At 39.3% G+C, this 19841-nt stretch overlaps 1 protein-coding gene across 1 annotated transcript; it reads right to left on the bottom strand.

Moving 5' to 3' along the window:
- Positions 1-3494: 3494 nt before the first annotated feature.
- On the bottom strand, positions 3495-7691 carry LOC120061995 (caltractin-like). The gene is made up of 5 exons (XM_039011784.1): positions 7577-7691; positions 4394-4549; positions 4123-4251; positions 3866-4003; positions 3495-3765 (listed from the first exon to the last, which is right to left on the bottom strand). The coding sequence occupies exons 1-5, from the start codon at positions 7577-7579 to the stop codon at positions 3676-3678; spliced, it is 516 nt and encodes a 171-aa protein (XP_038867712.1). The 5' UTR covers positions 7580-7691; the 3' UTR covers positions 3495-3675.
- Positions 7692-19841: the final 12150 nt, after the last annotated feature.

The following is a 19841-nucleotide window of genomic DNA, read 5'->3' on the forward strand; positions in this document are numbered from 1 at the left end:
TAATGAAACATGATACTTTGATACACCTTTATTGATTAAAGATTCATATTAATAAAATATTTCATAATTGTTCAACCTCTTGCAAAAGTGGTTTGATAAACACCTCAAACTACACTGAATTCTACCACTTTACAATTCCAAATCTGTTTCTAAATACTTTAATTCAGCAATTGTAATATATTCCGAATAACGATAAATCTCCAATGTCTTAATACAGAGCTTGATTAAAATCACCTGGTGCCCTTCAAGAATGTCACATTCAGTACTTTCTATTCAAAAGACTTCATTCAGCTACTCTAGGAGGTTCAAATAAAGATGTACATACCATTAAGGTAATCAACCTTCGTAAACCTCAACCAAGACCAATGTGATCTCTTTCACTTTAACTTATGCTTAGACCACTGATTAAATAATGGCACCTTCTAAATAGTCATAAGAATGACACATACTTGACCTTTGGAGTCAACGGTTACCATCTTTAACAAGTAAAGATGAAAGGGCATTAAGAGCTTTGGTAATTGGTCGATTTATGGGAATAGAGCAAAAGCAGCCTGGGTGTGGGAGTATTTCAACAAATGAAGACAAGTTTTCTGAACAGATCTTCAACCACAAGAATAGGGGAATAACACTCAATGGGGGGCTGAATTCAACCAGTCTTGTGTATCGACAGTACAATGGTTCTCGTCAGGGGCGTTAAAAGGCTGCCTTCAAGATGTTTACCGTCTAATACTAGCTATTAGGCCTATATTTCCATTTATCCACTAACTAGACATTATTATGGGATAACAACAAGATATGGCTGAGGCCATGGTGACTGTTCACTAAACACTAAACAGTGATGTTTCCTTTCTCAATCTCACTTTGGTCAAGTTGAGAAAGTGGACTGACTAATTTGACTCATGGACCTATTCTCAAAATGTGATATTCTCTGCTGGTTTGTTATACACTTAGGTTACTTGATTAATACACATCTGTAATTACAAACATAATTAGATCCTAGGTACATTTCCTAAGACATACTACAGTGCCTCAGAAAGTATTCATACCCCTCAACTTATTCCACATTTTGTTGTTTCAAAATAGATTTAAAAAACATTTTCTCTCACCCATCTACACACAATACCCCATAACGACAAAGTGAAAACGTGTTTTTAGAAATGTTTGCAAATTTATTAAATAGTCAATACTTTGTAGAAGCATATTTGGCAGTGATTACAGCTGTGAGTCTTTCTGGATAAGTCTCAAAGAGTTTTCCACACCCATTATTATTTTCTAAATTATTCACACTCTGTCAAATTGGTTGTTCATCATTGATAGACAGCCACAGCCATTGTCAGGTCTTACCATAGATGTTCAAGTAGATTTAAGTCAAAACTGTAACTACGCCACTCAGAAACATTCACATTCTTCTTGGTAAGCAACTCCAGTGTAGATTGGCCTAGTTCTTTAGGTTATTGTCCTGCTGAAAGGTGAATCCATCTCCCAGTGTCTAGTGTAAAGCAGACTGAACCAGGTTTTACTCTTTTGCTTGTGCTTAGCTCCATTCGGTTTCTTTTTTATCCTGGAAAACTCCTTAACGATTACAAGCATACCCATAACATGATGCAGCCACCACTATGCTTGAAAATATGGAGAGTGGTACACAGTAATGTGTTGTATTGGATTTTCCCCAAACATAACACTGTATTCAGGACAAATAAATGTATTCCTTTGCCACATTTTTTGCAGTATAACTTTAGTGCCTTGTGGCAAAGGATGATTCCAAATCAGGATGCATGTTTTTGAATATTTGTATTCTGTACAGACTGCGTTCTTTTCACTCTGTCAGTTAGGTTAGTATTGTGGAGTAACTACAATTTTGTTGATCCATCCTTAGTTTTCTCATATCACAGCCATTAAACTCTGTAAATATTTTAAAGTCACCATTGGCCTCAGATTGAAATCCCTGAGCCGTTCCTTGCTCTCCGACAACTGAGTTAGGAAGGACGCCTGTATCTTTGTAGTGACTGGGTGTATTGCTACACCATCCAAAGTGTAATTAATAATTACAACACCATCCAAAGTGTAATTAATAATTACAACATGCTCTAAGGGATATTCAATGTCGTTTTTTATATATATATTATTTGCAAGGCATTGGAAAACCTCCCTGGTCTTTGTGGTTGAATCTGTGTTGGAAATTCACGGCTCGACTGAGGGACCTTACAGAAATTGTATGTGTGGAGTACAGAGATGAGGTAGTCATTACAAAAATCTTGTCAAACACTATTATTGCACACAGAGTGAGTCCATGCAACTTATTATGTGACTTGTTAAGAAAATGTTTACTTTAGGCTTGTCATAAATTATTTGATTACTTTTTGACTCAAGACATTTAAGCTTTATCTTAATTCATTAATAAAAATGTCAAAATACATAATTTGACACTTTGACATTATGGGCTATTGTGTGCAGGCCAGGGACCCCAAAAAATCTAATGTATGTAATGTAAATGTAATAAATATTATATTTAGGCTGTAACACAACAAAACTTGGGAAAAGGGATGTGAATACTTTCTGAAGGCACTGGATGTTTACTAATGCAATAACATGTTAGAAGCTTGAGGCACATTTAATATAAATTGCTTCCATTCATGTTTTCCATCTGATTCTCTCTGAATCAGGTTATCAGAACTTTGACGATAAGAAGCATCGTCAAAATAATACAGTTGTACGAGGCTCGGAAAAATACGTCAGCATTATATCCTGTTTATTAGGGCAGAGCAGAATGGTACATTTTCTTAGACTCCTACGTGTCATGCTTTATCTGAGTGCCTGATCATCTCATCTCTCGTCTCTGTGTTACCATACTTGTATTCATGTCATTCAAACTTTGTTGTCCATGTTTCGGTTTTAATACTACCGTCGTGTTTTTGGCTTGAATGTTTACATAAGTCAAAAGGCCAAGACCCTGTAAATGTTCAAGTCATGGTGATGTTATGCGGTCAATACACGAGGAAGCAGGATGGCAGTCTGCCATTGGCAGAATAAGCCAGATCAAATGAATTATGGTTACTGACTCACCAAGTGATCACTTTTACTGACAGTTAGTCATCTTAAATTCAACCCAGTCATTTCTTATACCGTGCATTGAGTTATCCGAGAGTGACTTAGTCATAACTAATTCAGCCAGTCTTAGCATATGTTCATCCAATTTCTTGGATTCAGAGCAGTGAGTTTGTCTCTAGATAAGGCGAAGGGTATAATCAAAATATATTTGGATGATCGAACTGTTACACTGAGCTTGAGAAAAAGGCAAAATCATGTAAGTCTAAGTCAAGACAATTATAGCTGCACTTCATTTTATGTGTCACAAGAGGGAACTAAATAGCCATACAGTAATGTTAGGTGCAAGGGTGTTTGAATAAACTTGATAATTTCACTTCCATGGTAAATAGGAGACATTAACTTAGATAAAAGCTATGATTTAATTGAAAAAGTCTAGATACATTTGAAATTATTAAATATGTTTTATTTTTTCTCAAATATCATACAATCGGTGTATTGAGCTGTTAAAATAATTTACAACCCATATGAAAAAAGCCACTATATCATAAAGTACCCTTAAAAGAATCAAAGACATATAAGTGAGAGCGTTCCAGCAGTGGAAAATAAACGTTGGGAAACATAAGACATTCAATATAGACTTGTCTTTTTCATTATCCTTAGAAACTCCTGCTCGTTGATCTCTCCATCTCCATCTCGGTCTGCTTCGTCAATCATTTCCTTTGAAAGATACATTGTTTTAACAGTAGGATTGCTGCATTGAATATGTTTAGGAGGTGAAACGGAAGATCAACAAGTTACAAGTTAGGATATAACATACCTGCAATTCCTCATCTGTCAGGTTTTCGCCTAGCTCCTTGGCAACTCTCTTTAGATTTTTGAAGGAGATTTTGCCCGTGCCGTCATCATCAAATAAGCGGAAAGCCTTCAGAATTTCTTCTTTTGAGTCTTTTTCACTCTAACAAAAAAAAAAGAATAAAAATCTAATGAACTCTATCAAGATCATGTAGGAGAGACCAAGTCCAACCAAAGATCTGCAAAAGATTTCATCTCTTCTCGACTAAAAGAAATACATACCATTTTCTGTGTCATCATACAGAGAAAGTCATTAAAATCAATGGTCCCAGAGCCCTCCTTGTCAATGTCTGCAATCATCTTCTTGATCTCTTCTTTCTTTGGTTCAAAGCCAAGGGCACGCATGGCAACCTGGAGCAGCAGAAATAAATGAATTGGTTATATTCAATAAAAGAAAGAAAAACGTTTTCACAAAAAAATGAAGCATACTCTGAACCAGTAGATGGCATTATGGTGACTAGTTGAGTGTGCTGTTCATATTGGTATAGCCTACCTTGAGTTCCTTCACGTCAATTGTGCCCGACCCATCTGTATCAAACAAGTCAAAGGCCTCTCTGATCTCCTGCTTTTGGTCCTCTGTCAAGTCTGGTTTAGGACCTGCCTTTTTCCTCTGGTTGGAAGTGGTGTTGGGTTTTCTGTAGCCTGAAGCCTGTAACATAACAACAAGCCGACAGTTTAACTTTGTAAAGCTGAACATGAGACAAACATGAACTAGAATCACTATTACCTCCACAGTTCATTGTAGATGGCTAGCTGTTGTTATACCCTAGCTGTAGATAAGGTGCAGGTCCTGAAATTAGTCTAGTGGTAACTGGTCAGATTTAGCCAACACCGTTTATTCATAGCAGATTTAGCTTGATGCACTGTTTACAGCATTTATGAAGTGCATATACATTTCCATTAATAAAATATATGTTAGCTACCTATTTAGCTAAATGCCCTGTGGCTGGTCAAAATGTATGGATGGTTCGTTTTGGGCCCTGCTCAGTGAGATGTAACACATTCTTCTTCCTAGCTAAAACTGAAGATAGCGCATGGAGCAGGGGGACATTTTTGATTTTTGATTTAACCTTTATTTAATTAGGCAAGTCAGTTAAGAACAAAATCTTATTTACAATGACGGCCTACACCGGCCAAACCCGGACGACGCTGGGCCAATTGTGCTCCGCCCTATGGGACTCCCAATCATGACCGGTTGTGATACAGCCTGGAAATCAGCCATTGTAATCCTTGGGTGGGCCGCCTTAGCGTTTTTTCGGGTCGCCTAAATTCAAACGGTGTAAATATACAGTACCAGTCAAAGGTTTGGACACACCTACTCATTTTTCTTTATTTTTTATTATTTTCTTCATTGTAGAATAATAGTGAAGACATCAAAACTATGAAATAACATATATGGAATCATGTAGTATTTTGTAGTGTTAAACAAATCAAAATATATTTGAGATTTTTCAAAGTAGCCACCCTTTGCCTTGATGACAGCTTTGCCTACTCTTGGCATTCTCTCAACCAGCTTCACCTGGAATGCTTTTCCAACAGTCTTGGAGTTCGCACCTATGCTGAGCACTTGTTAGCTGCTTTTCCCTCCCTCTGTGGTCCAACTTATCCCAAACCATCTCAATTAGGTTGAGGTCGGGTGATTGTGGAGGCCAGGTCATCTGATGCAGCCCTCCATCACTCTCCTTTCTCAAATAGCCCTTACACAGCCTAGGTCATTGTCCTGTTGAAAAACTAATGATAGTCCTACTAAGCGCAAACCAGATGGGATGTCTTCACTATTATTCTACAATGTAGAAAATAGTACATATGAAGAAAATCCCTGGAATGAGTAGGTGTGTCCAAACTTTTGACTGGTATTGTATATAATTAATTGTATACATTTTCGAGAGGGAAAAACGCTTTAAGTGTAAACCTATACAACTAAAACCAGATAACGTATGCAGAAAAGATAATGGACCTATATATCTTTTTATTATATAATCTTTGAGAACTAATAATTACCAAAAAAAAGCTTGACAGTCAGGGAGAATTACAAATTCCAAAACAATACATTTAGCAGTATTAATTTTTGTTATTATGTTTAAGCAAACGAACACGGCATTATCCATGGCAGAATACGTCAAATTGCAGGAAATTTGCTTTAACAATGCAACACTGTCTCTCAGCTGCATGGCAAAATGTGTAGCATTGCAGGAAATTAGCTTTAAAAAAAGCTCCATGGAGAAATTGGCTTTAAAATGCTACAATTTCTCTACAGAGCACCAAGATGGGGGGGCTCTAAAATGTTCTCTAAAATGTAGCCGCGCCAAAGGCCGACCCCACACATTGCCACGCCCCCTACCACACCCACCACCTAAGCCCCTTTTTGATCCAGAAATTAACCTGGAAATATCAAGGAATGAATACCATGACCTAGCCCAAGTCAATGAAGCTAACACAATATAAGTCAACTTAGATACATAGAAAAGTTAAGCAAGCAGAAACATCGTAGCTGGGTCATTCCACCAATTAGGTGCCTTTTGAGTAGTGTAACTTTGTGAAAAAAACTTTCACCTAATTTTAACATTCTGTCACAAAGAGCACATGTTCAACTTAATAAAAAACATATTTCCCATCTCAGTAGGTTAAATTTAAAAAATACTATATATTTTTTGTATGGTCATTAGCAAAGTATACATGATCCCAATTTTAGGGCAATTTGAATACCGGAAAAATGTATTGTGCTGATTTATTGGAACATTGAACCATATCGTGCGCCATAGTTTTAAAACTCAGTGGATAGAGTTTAAACAATTATGTCATATCTGAATTCTGCAATCCTTATGCACGTCTGCCATTGAATGCAAGCTCACCCCCAAAAATATTTGTGGAAACATTGACCAGATCAGTTTTCCACCATGAAACACCAGATTTTTTATTTTTTTTAACCAGTAGAACCACCTCACCTGCTTTTACACCATGATTTGACTATTAGATGTTCAATGTTTCTCGAGGAAAAATATATTTAAAAGGGAATAGTTTCACCATATTAAAAGGAGAGTTCAGTTCATGTAGCTGGGTTGACCTCAAAATGAGGGACAGGTTAAAAAAAAAATACAATTAATCACATTAAATGAATAATAATCTTCAAAAATTACTCTGTCAAAGCAAAAAATTACTTTACAACGATGGTGTAAACTTGGAGAAATGCTGGGGTTAAGAGTGTTAAAATCGTACTTGAAGTCAGAGGATGCACAGAGTGACATATCAAAAAGCTGAATTTTGGTACTTCTTTAGCAAGTCTTTCTTCAATCAGATGTATTGAATTTTCCATGTGGTCTACCATCATAATTAAAGGGCACTACATTTAATATAGAATTCAATATGTGCACAATTTCTAAATAAAATATCAAAGCGACGCAAAAGGTACTCATTTCGTGGAACGACCCAGCTAAACCCTGTGAATGTGATCTTGAAAAGCTACAGCTATATTCCAGCTACGTCCGCTAGCTAGACAGATGAGTTTCTAGCTAACGTTAGTAACTTAGCGAAAGTAGCTGTTTACTAAGATAGGTACTGTAGCTAGGTAACGAGCTAACGTTAGCTACCTTGAAATCCATCTAGCTAGCTCAACTGAAAAAATATGAAACTGACTAGAAAGCTATAGACATTAGTTAGTAAAGCAGAGTTTACATACCATCTCGAAATATCAACCCTGCCACGAACAAAATAGATGTATTGCAACTTGAATTCAACAAGGTAAAGCTAGAACAGTATCAGGCGGCAGGTAAACAAAGGTTGCCTGAAACTACAGTAGGAGAGTATTTTAAATTACAAGGGAACAGTCCAATAGAAAATGAGTAAATCTTCACGAAAATACGGAATGGCTTGCCTTGACCAATAGTGGAGTACGTGGGTGGAACATAAGTGCTGGCCAGTTCGTATGGCTCTTTTCCTGTCTCCTAGCAACAAACGTGCAAACTGGCGTTTGTTTGCGCACGCGCTCACACATAACTGGAACAGAGCGTGAGCTGCCCGGGACTGCTGAATACAAACAAGTTGTTAGAAAACATTTCATCGTTGTGTCGTGCAATTATTTGCGATTTGCAAATTCATATCATCTTCCATTGAATGTAAGTTTCCCTTCAATATACATTATCTGATGTTTTAGTGCAGCAGAACCCGATTTTCATGCGAATATTCTAAAATCCACATAAAAACAATATGCGCATTTTCCCAACAGAGATGTTTATATCAAATCGACGTCTAATAACAGTCTGCGTGATGATGTGGTGCAAATATAAATAACTTTTACGGTTAAATTCCCATGTACTGAATAAAAAAGTTAAACGGGTTTCCATTGTATTTTCAACACCAAGAAGATGTTGCATTATAAGCGAATACGTTATTGTATCACGTGCCCTCTAGCCAACAGCTCACAGATAAAATACGGGTATACATGATGAGAGAGATTTACATTTATTTGTCAAACGGCAGCCAAGCATCGATCATCACCACATAAGACCCTCGATATTTATTGGAAAGGAGCATCAAGTTCATCACAGTGCAGTTTCACTACCCTGTGAAGTTCATCATCATTTATTTAATCTAGCCTAATAAACTGCATGCTTTCCCGAGTCATAGTGGGAAGACCAAACAATATCATCATGTGACTCCAAGTTCACTTTCATATGATGGTTATTATATCAATATTTGCACTTAAAGGCATTTCCACCGACATTTCTTGCATAATTAATTTTAGACACAAAAAGATCCCACCATGTCTAGCGTATTTTGTTTTCTCGACATTTGGAAAGTTTACCAACAAATTTACTGTTTCCATCAGGCCTGTCTTCAAATGTTTTTATCAGACATGTACTTTACTTGCATAAAAAGGTTGGATGGAAACCTGTTTTATGATACTAATTCTTGGTATACAGTCTGAACAAAACTGCAAAAACTTGAAAAGTTTCCTTACTAGCCAAAATATTTAATAAAATTACATTATCTGTATGGTTGGTGCTTCAGCTGGTTGAATTAAGAGCCTAAATATCCACAGCAATGTACTTCCATCTTTTACAAGTGCCAAACACATCTTGATTGCCACACACAGTGACCCGCGTTTTAAAGACGGGTTTAATAACACTTTCCTGTGGATATTTTGGCTAAAATATTGACCAGTTGAAGAACCAACCCCACAGCCAATCGGCAGAGTAAGTAAAACAATTATTGTATTCAACATTCATGACAGACGAGATGTTTAGGGTTTTGTTTGATGTCAATGTGTGTGACTATGCTGTACACAATGGAACGCTTCGCCACATTCAGGACTAGCTAGCTACTAGACAACTACACTGCAGAACTAGCTACACCAAAGGTATTCATTGCTGTAGCTCTCACTGTATTTTGACAGAATGAATTATCCTTCTGGTAAATAGTTTGGACAGGTGTTCTATTTTCCCCCAGAATTACCCTAACATCAAAATCCAATCTTACTGGTATTACAGGAAATGGGAATTACAGTAATTAATCAGAGACTTCATAATGGACTGCAGCAGCTCACAGGTTTGGCGGCTGTCACACATTCCTTTTTGGGCCCCAATAAAACATTTTTTTAAGACGAGTCAACAGGCGAGTCGTCCTTGGTGTGCACATGTTTCCACGTCAAGGAGCTCTTAAACCTGACCTGCTTCATAGGTCATCTGGCCAATGAGACAATCCAAGCTCACCAGAAGGTCTTCCACTCAGGCACAGGATGCCTGCTGTTTCTGGCTGGCGTCTGGAGCAAGGCTGCTCTCTGGATAGACCTGAAAATAGCTGTGCAGCAGCGCTCCCCATCCAACCTGGCAGAGCTTGAGAATATCTGCAGAGAAGAATGGGAGAAACTCCCCAAATACAGTGATATTTCTGTTTTTTATTTTGAATGAATTTGCACAAGTTTAAATTTGCTTTGTCATTATGGGGTATTATGTGTAGATTGATGAGGAAAAAATGATGTAATCTGATGTAATTCATTTTAGAACAAGGCTGTCACGTAATAAAATGTGTAAAAAGTCAAGGGGTCTGAATACTTTCCGAATCTACTGTATGTTGGGACGTCTGCAGGTCAAACAGTGTGTCGATTGAAGATGTTAGAGCGGTTGCTTCTTATAGTGGCACATCAGTATTTCAGGGTTCTCCATACACAGTGTTACAGAAACCTGTCGCGGTCCCTTCACCTTTGTCCAGTCATAGAATAGTGATAAGCTCTAGCCATGGGGCCTTCGACAACAAGTCTTCCCTTGTTCATCACATGAAAGAGCAGAGGTGGCAAGTTGTTCTCATTTATAGAGATCTCTGTGAAAAATACCACCATCTTGGTTTCAATAATAAAACTGACATCAGCCATAAGACTGACAAGTTGGACTTGAACAGTCTCAGCAAAGAAGATGATTGGCAAAAGAAAGTTTTAACAACTCTGTTGAAAAACAATGTGAATCTAGTTTTGGTCAATGGTGAGGCAAGTGAAAGACTAACCCAGCGCTGCTTAAGACACTATACTTGTGGAGACAAAATGGCGCCGTGGAGACAAAATGGCGCCGTAGAGAGAACACTGTGTTTCAGCGAGCTCCCGTGGCATTTGTAAATTTATATTTTTACATTAATCTCCTAGCTTGAAAAAGTGGTAGAATTGGCTAAATAAGTTATCCTACAATGAGTCTTGACGGATATTTCTCAAAAATCTCTGACAACATGCCCAACAGAACTACTAAGAACTCGACCAAAACCACCATCCCTGTAGATGTGCAGGAGGAGCTAGCTAACGTTAGCGAAGCTAACACCATTGCGGATCCAGGCACAATGGACCTGGTGATTCAAAAGATGACGGATAACATTACTAAAGTGATCAATGTTAAGATAAGAACGGTCTTGGAAGCAATAGCAGGCCATTCAGCTGAACTACAGAGGGTTGTCAAAGGTGTTGATGAGGCGGAAGGAAGAATTGCTACAGTGGAAACTTCAACTACATCTATGGACACTAAGATAAAAGCACTTGAGAAACAGGTGCGTGAAATGGCGGAGCACATTGACGACTTGGATAATCGAGGACGCAGACGCAATATTCGTGTTGTGGGACTCCCGGAAAATTCTGAAGGGACAGGTTCAGTATTTTTTTTTTAGGAATGGATCCCTGACTACCTACAAATGGACACTAAGGCTGGTCGTGTGAAGCTGGACAGAGCCCATCGCTCTCAAGCACCGATACCCGGTCCCAACCAGCACCCATAGCCAGTGGTTATAAAGTTCCACAACTTCACCGACAAGCAGCGCGTCATGGATGCGGCTAGAAACATCGGTTCTGACGGTAGTCAACGTATAGGTCCAAAGGTCTCCTTCTTCAATGATCATTCCACAGCGGTTGTGCGAAGACGCAAAGGGTTTGATGAGGCGAAGGCTCGACTCAAGAGAATGAAGATGGACTACGCACTGCTGTACCCGGCCACATTGAAGATTATGGTCAACGGATCGCCTAAAAAACTCTACACACCTGAAGAGGCTGCTGCGTTTATTGACTCTCTCGGGTAAATAACTTTAAGCTGCACCTCTGCAGCATTGGATAACTTTTTTTTATTTGAATCTGATCATGAAACAGTGGTGTGAGTTCTCACGTACTCCGGTTCAGTAATATTCGTATCTTTATTATTTTTCTTGCTAAAGTAACTGCCGCTATAGCTCAGGCTGAGATATGTGTGAATCTATATTGGTGCCCAGGCTTGGTTTTAGGTGGAAGAGCCTCAATCTTCTTCTATTGATTTTCATTTCCATATATATAAAGGATGAGGCTATTGAGTGGCATTGCGGACTTAAGAGTCTACATTGGAAAGTTGAAATCCCCTGCATGTTAGCTAGTGGGAAAACCCCCTTTTGGATCTTTACATGTTTAATTTTTGTGTTTAGTATAGTTCGAGTTCAGGGTTCATATCGTTTGTTTATGCTCGGTGAGATAGAAGAGAGTTCAACACATGGAAAAAGGTACCACCCCACTTTTACAATAAGATTCAGTCTGGATATTGAATGGTCAAAGTGCAATGGCAGGTAACAGACTGCGTGTATGTACATGGAACATTAGAGGGAGCCATAACCCCATTAAAAGGAAGAAGGTACTGTCTTTTTTGATAAAATAAAATATTGATATTGCCCTGTTGCAAGAAACTCATTTGGATGATAAGGAGCATCTGAAATTACAACAAGGGGGGTTTGGTCAAGTGTTTTTCTCATCATCTACATCCAGAAGTAGAGGTGTAGCAATTCTTGTGAAAAAGAACTTACCACTTAAGGTCTTGAATTGTGTGAAAGATACATTTGGTCGCTTTGTTATAATTAATGGTACTTTACAAGGGCAGAACATTTCCATAATGAATATTTACTTCCCCCCTTCCCACCCCCCTGATTTCCTCACTAAGGTATTTCTAGACTTTTCAGAATTAAACTCAGACACTGCAGTGGTTGGAGGAGATTTTAATTGTTTGTTGAACCCCCTTATTGATAAGTTTCCCAGTGGTATAGCTTCACTCTCTCCTCAAGCTAAGTCACTTAAAGCTATTTGTGATGATCTGGGGTATGCTGATGTTTGGAGAACTTTTCATCCCTCTAACAGAGAGTTCACTTTTTTCTCTGCACCTCATGGATGTCAGACTAGAATAGATTACTTTTTTATGCCCAGGACGTCTTTGCAGTCTGTTTTATCCGCTAGGATAGGAAGCATAGTCATATCTGATCATGCAGAGGTGATCCTGGACATAAAACTCAACGGGGCATTCAATCTGTCAAGACATTGGAGGTTGAATACAACCATCCTTAAAGACCATACATTCACATCATATTTTATTACAGGGTTTAAAGCATTTTTCCTCTATTAACTCTCAATCAACAGATAACCCCTCGCTCCTTTGGGAAACCTGTAAAGCGTACGCCAGGGGTCTGATTATGTCATACACAGCCACTAAGAGGTGGAAAAAGCGTGAAAAGCAAAAAACGTTACAGGGTGAATTAGGAACTAAAGAGAAGGACTATATTAAAACTCCCACTCCTGCCCTATTAAAGGAAATATCAGTCCTTAGATCAACGTTGGACTCTCCTAACACAGGACGCTGAAAATAAAATTAGATGTGTCAGGCAAAAGCTATATGAACATGGCGATAAGCCAGGAAAGTACTTGGCGTACCTAGCTAAAAAGAGAGCTGACTCAAAGTCAATTGCTACTATTACTGATTCTGATGACAATCATTTATATGAAAATAAATTGATAAATTACTAATTTAAGAAATTTTATGCAAATCTTTATGCCTCAGAACTGCCAAATGATGCACCCAAATTAATGGAGAACTTATTTTCTAAGATTGAGCTCCCTACTATCTCCGAAGAACAGAGGTCTCTCCTTAATGCCCCTATTACAGAGGAAGAGATAATGTTCGCAATTAAGAATCTGCAAAATGGTAAGGCCCCAGGACCAGACGGGTTTTGTAGTGAGTTCTATAAAGAGTTCCATGGCCTGATCCTTGAGCCATTGCGTGATATGTTTAACCACTCATTTTCAAATGACCAGCTCCCTCAAACGCTGAGAGAAGCCAATTCTCAAAAAGGGAAAAGGTCCAGAGTCTTGTTCCTCGTACAGACCAATTTCCCTTCTGAATGTGGATAGAAAATTGCTTTCTAAAATACTTCCACTAATTGTGAAAGGAGACCAAACTGGCTTCATTAAGGGCCGTAAGTCATGCAACAATGTAAGGCGGCTTCTTAATGTAATTCAAGCCTACCAACAAAGTGCTATGGATGGTCTTGTGCTCTCCCTAGATGCTGAGAAAGCATTTGATCGTGTGGGGTGGTCTTACCTATTCTTTGCTCTAAATAAATTTGGTCTAGGGGACAACTTTATAAAATGGGTGAAAGTTTTATATGATGATCCTCAGGCTGCTGTCCTTACTAATGGGCTAAGGTCAAATAGCTTCTCTATATACAGAGGTACCAGACAGGGCTGTCCTTTGTCCCCTCTCCTATTTGCACTCGTTATGGAACCACTGGCCGAGGCCATCAGGGTAACACCTGCTATACAGGGGTTGCTCATTGGTGATGTTCACCATAAAATAAGCTTGTATGCTGATGATGTCCTGATATTCATCTCTAGTCCCGAGACTTCAATTACATCTCTTATTAATATTATTGAATTATTCAGTGAATTCTCAGGCTACAAGATTAACTTAACTAAATCAGAGGCTATGCCACTTGGTAACCTTCACTCTGTACCTAATACTTCTCCCCCTTCCCTTTTAAATGGTCTCCCTCAGGTTTTACGTATCTGGGTATATTTGTAACTCCTAAATTCCAGCAAATGTACAAAGCCAATTTTGTTCCCTTGTTTGATACAATAAGACAGGATCTGGATCTCTGGAACTCTCTCCCGATTTCTTGGTTGGGTAGAATATCCCTCTTGAAAATGAACATTTTACCTAGACTACTTTACCCAATCCAAATGATCCCAGTATTACTCCAATACGGTAATAAAGGATGTAAATGGATGGCTAAGTTCCTTTATATGGAGTAAACTCAAGCCAAGTTCTATGGGTGGCTTGGATATCAGGTTCTATCAGTGGTGTGCCCACCTATGTTATATTTCTGACTGGATCACAAAGGATGACTCCTCTATTTGGTTAGACATTGTGACTTCTCTTTCAAAATACCCCTTACAGGATCTTTTGTTTCAGAAGTTTCAAGTCTGTAGAAGATCACTGCAATAATCCACTTAACACACTCAAAGTATGGAGGTCAGTTCAACGCTTCCTGGGAAGGTCCAAACTAACCTCTGCTCTTACCCCAATTCTTAACAACCCAGATTTTGGTCCAGGATTGCTGGATGCTGGCTTTAACTTTTGGCTTAAGGGCATACGCAGACTAAATGACTTATTTGCGGATAAGATTTTATTGTCATTTGAGCAGATGGTCGAGAAATATCGACTCCCAAAGCAGGACTTTTTCCGCTTCCTACAAGTAAGACATTATATTCTGAAGAGCACCACCTTAATTGGTAACCCTGATATGTCTGTCATTGAAATAATGTTTTTTTTCCCACAAAGGAAAATGTCTGTAAGTCTGTTTTATGATGCTTCAAGGTCCTTTTCTGCTGTCGACACACAGAGGGTGAAACAAGTGTGGGAGAAATAATTGTCTGTTACTATTGACGAAGAGATGTGGGAGGACATTTGGAGATATGCAAAAACAATATCTATATGTAATCGTACTAGAGCAATCCAATTAAGAATAATACACAGATTGCATATATCCCCAAATCGCACACATGCTTTTAGCCCCTCTTCCTCTTCTCCTCAGTGTCTTAACTGTAAAACTGATACAGGCACCCTAACACATTGTTTATGGTCATGTACCAAAATACAAAGATACTGGTCTGGTATTCTGCAAGAAATTGAAAAGATCCTAGGGGTTGATCTATAATTGGACCCAGTTTCTTTACTGTTGGGTCTCCCTAGTAGGCATGTTACTTCTGTGGGTAAGAGGAGGCTTTACAACATCCTTACCTTCGCAGTGAGGAAAAACATCCTTTTACAGTGGATTAGTGATAAGGTTCCTTCTATTAAAGATTGGCATAAGATACTATTTGAATGGGTGCCTCTGGAATATCTGACATGTACATTGCATTCTAAAACAGATCAGTTCTACAAAGTATGGGAACCTTATCTAAATTACATAGAACCTGAGGTATCAGCTATTATGCTGCAAGGATTCTCTTAGAATGGTGGTGATCTATGTATTTCAGAATTACACTGTACGTTCCATGTGTGGAACCTAACTTGGTTTAAACTGAGCTTTTTTGGTTTAATTTCTGTTTGTAAGTTTGTTTAAAATGTATGTATTGAGAGATGCAATGATGGGGATGGGGTGAGAGAAGCGCCGAGCAGGGAGAGTAAAATGGTGTACGTATGTATGTGTATGTATATATATATACGCAGGTATGTGTAAGTGAATGCTGTTTTTTTTGTTGCTTTGTCTCTGTTGTTGTATCTCTTAATATGGGTGAAAATTGTGAAATTCCAATAAAAATACTGTTACAAAAAAAAAGACACTATACTTGTGGTTGACAGGGTGAAGCCCGCCATTTTGAAGGACTTAGCAGAAACAACAAGAGCTGTCCCTGTCACCTATGCCACACAATTGAGTAAGCACTGCGTCGGCACCGGAGTAGAAGTCTCCATGTGAAGAGACTGCAGTGGCAACGGAAGGAGAGCATCAATGGCTGTGAACATTTTTGCTGATTGCATTGCGCTAGTCACAGTGGTCCTCACAAGCTCTTTGCACGGCAAGCTGCAGGCCTTGGACTGGTTCTGGGGCTGTGCATATCGTCTATACACCACACAATGAAAGACAGGAATCTGCTCCCCGGTGCTGGAACAACTGAATTTCTTTGCGTCCATCACCTTCAAAAGCAATTTTTTTGTAAAAATGTTATTTCACCTTTATTTAACCAGGTAGGCTAGTTGAGAAAAAGTTCTCATTTGCAACTGCGACCTGGCCAAGATAAAGCATAGCAATTCGACACATACAACAACACAGAGTTACACATGGAATAAACAAAACATACAGTCAATAATACAGTAGAAATAAGTCTATATACAATGTGAGCAAATGAGGTGAGATAAGGGAGGTAAAGGCAAAAAAAAAGGCCATAGTGGCGAGGTAAATAATATATAGCAAGTAAAACACTGGAATGGTAGATTTGCTGTGGAAGAATGTGCAAAGTAGAAATAGAAATAATGGGGTGCAAAGGAGCAAAATAAATACAGTAGGGGAAGAGGTAGTTGTTTGGGCTAAATTATAGATGGGCTATGTACAGGTGCTGTAATCTGTGAGCTGCTCTGACACCTGGTGCTTAAAGCTAGTGAGGGAGATAAGTGTTTCCAGCTTCAGAGACTTTTGCAGTTCGTTCCAATCATTGGCAGCAGAGAACTGGAAGGAAAGATGACCAAAGGAGGAATTGGCTTTGGGGGTGACCAGTGAGATATACCTGCTGGAGCGCGTGCTACGAGTGGGTGCTGCTATGGTGACCAGTGAGCTGAGATAAGGCGGGGCTTTACCTAGCAGAGACTTGTAGATAACCTGTAGCCAGTGGGTTTGGCGACGAGTATGAAGCGAGTGCCAACCAACGAGAGCGTACAGGTCGCAATGGTGGGTAGTGTATGGGGCTTTGGTGACAAAACGGATGGCACTGTGATAGACTGCATCCAGTTTGTTGAGTAGAGTGTTGGAGGCTATTTTATAGATGACTTCCCCGAAGTCGAGGATCGGTAGGATGGTCAGTTTTACGAGGGTATGTTTGGCAGCATGAGTGAAGGATGCTTTGTTGCGATATAGGAAGCCGATTCTAGATTTAATTTTGTATTGGAGATGCTTAATGTGAGTCTGGAAGGAGAGTTTTCAGTCTAACCAGACACCTAGGTATTTGTAGTTGTCCACGTATTCTAAGTCAGAGCCATCCAGAGTAGTGATGCTGGATGGGCGAGCAGGTGTGGGCAGTGATCGGTTGAATAGCATGCATTTAGTTTTACTTGCGTTTAAGAGCAGTTGGAGTCCACGGAAGGAGAGTTGTATGGCATTGAAGCTCGTCTGGAGGTTAGTTAACACAGTGTCCAAAGAGGGGCCAGAAGTATACAGAATGGTGTTGTTTGCGTAGAGGTGTATCAGATAATCACCAGCAGCAAGAGCAACATCATTGATGTATACAGAGAAGAGAATCAGCCCGAGGATTGAACCCTGTGGCACCCCCATAGAGACTGCCAGAGGTCCGGACAACAGGCCCTCCGATTTGACACACTGAACTCTATCAGAGAAGTAGTTGGTAAACCAGGCGAGGCAATCATTTGAGAAACCAAGGCTGTCGAGTCTGCTAAAAAGAATGTGGTGATTGACAGAGTCGAAAGCCTTGGCCAGGTCGATGAGTACGGCTGCGCAGTAATGTCTCTTATCGATGGCGGTTATGATGTCGTTTAGGACCTTGAGCGTGGCTGAGGTGCACCCGTGACCAGCTCTGAAACCAGATTGCATAGCGGAGAAGGTACGGTGGGATTCGAAATGGTCGGTAATCTGTTTGTTAACTTGGCTTTCAAAGACCTTAGAAAGACAGGGTAGGATAGATATAGGTCTGTAGCAGTTTGGGTCTAGAGTGTCACCCCCTTTGAAGAGGGGGATGACCGCAGCAGCTTTCCAATCTTTGGGAATCTCAGACGATACGAAAGAGAGGTTGAACAGGCTACTAATAGGGGTTGCAACAATTTCGGCAGATAATTTTAGAGAGGGTCCAGATTGTCTAGCCCGGGCTGATTTGTAGGGGTCCAGATTTTGCAGCTCTTTCAGAACATCAGCTATCTGGATTTGTGTGAAGGAGAAATGGTGGGGGCTTTGGCGGGTTGCTGTGGAGGGTGCCATTGAAGATAATGGTGAGTAAACAACAGGAAAAGATGGAGCCTCTGTCCCACAAGATTGACAAGGAAGAGCAGGAAACCCATACAGGGCTGATGTGCTTGAACTCATGGCACTTGGACTACAATCAATTAGCACCTGAAAGATTTGAATGAAGGATCATCTCTAGATGCTAATTTCTCAAGACTGCTATTGAGAGATGACACCGAGGATGGGTTGATGTCCCAAGATATGAAGCACAGTGCTGGGAAAGTCTATGACAATGTGACGTTGAAGTTGGAAGCATGGAGGAAAGCCCTGGATTTTGTCTTCCTTGTGTTGCAGACAGACAGAGATCATTACTGGTATAGATCCTAAACAAGTGGAAGGGCAATAGAATGTTATGGCGATATGATGGTTTTTAGTTGAACACAGTTTTGTGTACTATAATTTTTTTTATATTGAAAATAGTGTGATGTAATGCATATATAATGTTTTATTCTTTGAATCCAAATATGCTGAAAACTTTATAAACTGTTGCGATTTCAGAGATATTAAGTTATTAGAGCTTGTTAGATGGCCCGGCAGAATTTTACCACATGGGGGAGACAAAGGATATGAACATTGCGCTCTGTCACTTCATGGTTTCCTTGTGTGTTGAGCTCAGTAAATGTTTTCATGATTATCCCCATCCTAGAATTACATGTTGATCGTCTCACATCACACCTCATGCACATTGTATATGATACATTCCACCCAGAGCCAAAGTTACAGAACAAGCATAGAATGTGTGACATCATTTTATCAACCTCATCACTGACTACAAAGTGAGCATTATAGGCTATTGAGGTGATGCTCGCGGTATTCAACATGGAAGATTAAACACGAGAGTCCAGTCTCGACCCTTTAACATCTTGCCACCAATGACATGTAACAGGCTACTTCACAGATGAGCTCATCTTCTAAAACCCAATGAATAATGTACTGTTGAAGTGTCACTGATGGGCCAAAGGAAAATGTCATTTTTTTTTGTCAGTGTTTACCTGAGTCTCGATTTGCTTCCTATGTGTCTCAACTTTGGACACTGCCTAAGTCCCAGCCAACAGGGCATGGTTTCATGACTTGCTTGGTCCTGTTTGTCATAACATAGGAAGAGTTTGCAGAAAAGGACATTTCCTAGACAAAGTAAATGTCTCTCAGGTCTGACTAATCCAAAACCCTGCTAAAAAGGTTAAAGAAATATCAAAATGTCTCACTAGGTCCCAGAAGCTGTCTTGTTTTTATGTAACAATGAACTTAATTATGAACTAGAACTTACCATATTTATTTCCATTGGTCATATTCTAACAGACTGTGATGGCTGTATTTTGGAATCCAAGTTATTTTAACTGTAGCATCACTCAGTGTTTGTGTTTCTGTGAATTGGTTGGGGTGTGATGATGACCAATGAAAACATGACAACTGAGATGGAAACGGGTAAGGTCAAACTAGTGACACATTTTGAAGGTCAAACTAGA

Source organism: Salvelinus namaycush, chromosome 17, assembly GCF_016432855.1.
Source record: "Salvelinus namaycush isolate Seneca chromosome 17, SaNama_1.0, whole genome shotgun sequence".
NCBI lineage: Eukaryota > Metazoa > Chordata > Actinopteri > Salmoniformes > Salmonidae > Salvelinus > Salvelinus namaycush.

Bases quoted from the DNA above. Each gene is read 5' to 3' on its own strand.
- LOC120061995 (XM_039011784.1), bottom strand. The intron at 4,252-4,393 runs GTAGGCTATACC...CTGCTGCTCCAG, and splicing joins TTGACGTGAAGGAACTCAAG to GTTGCCATGCGTGCCCTTGG. The intron at 3,766-3,865 runs GTATGTTATATC...TATCTTTCAAAG, and splicing joins TGACAGATGAGGAATTGCAG to GAAATGATTGACGAAGCAGA.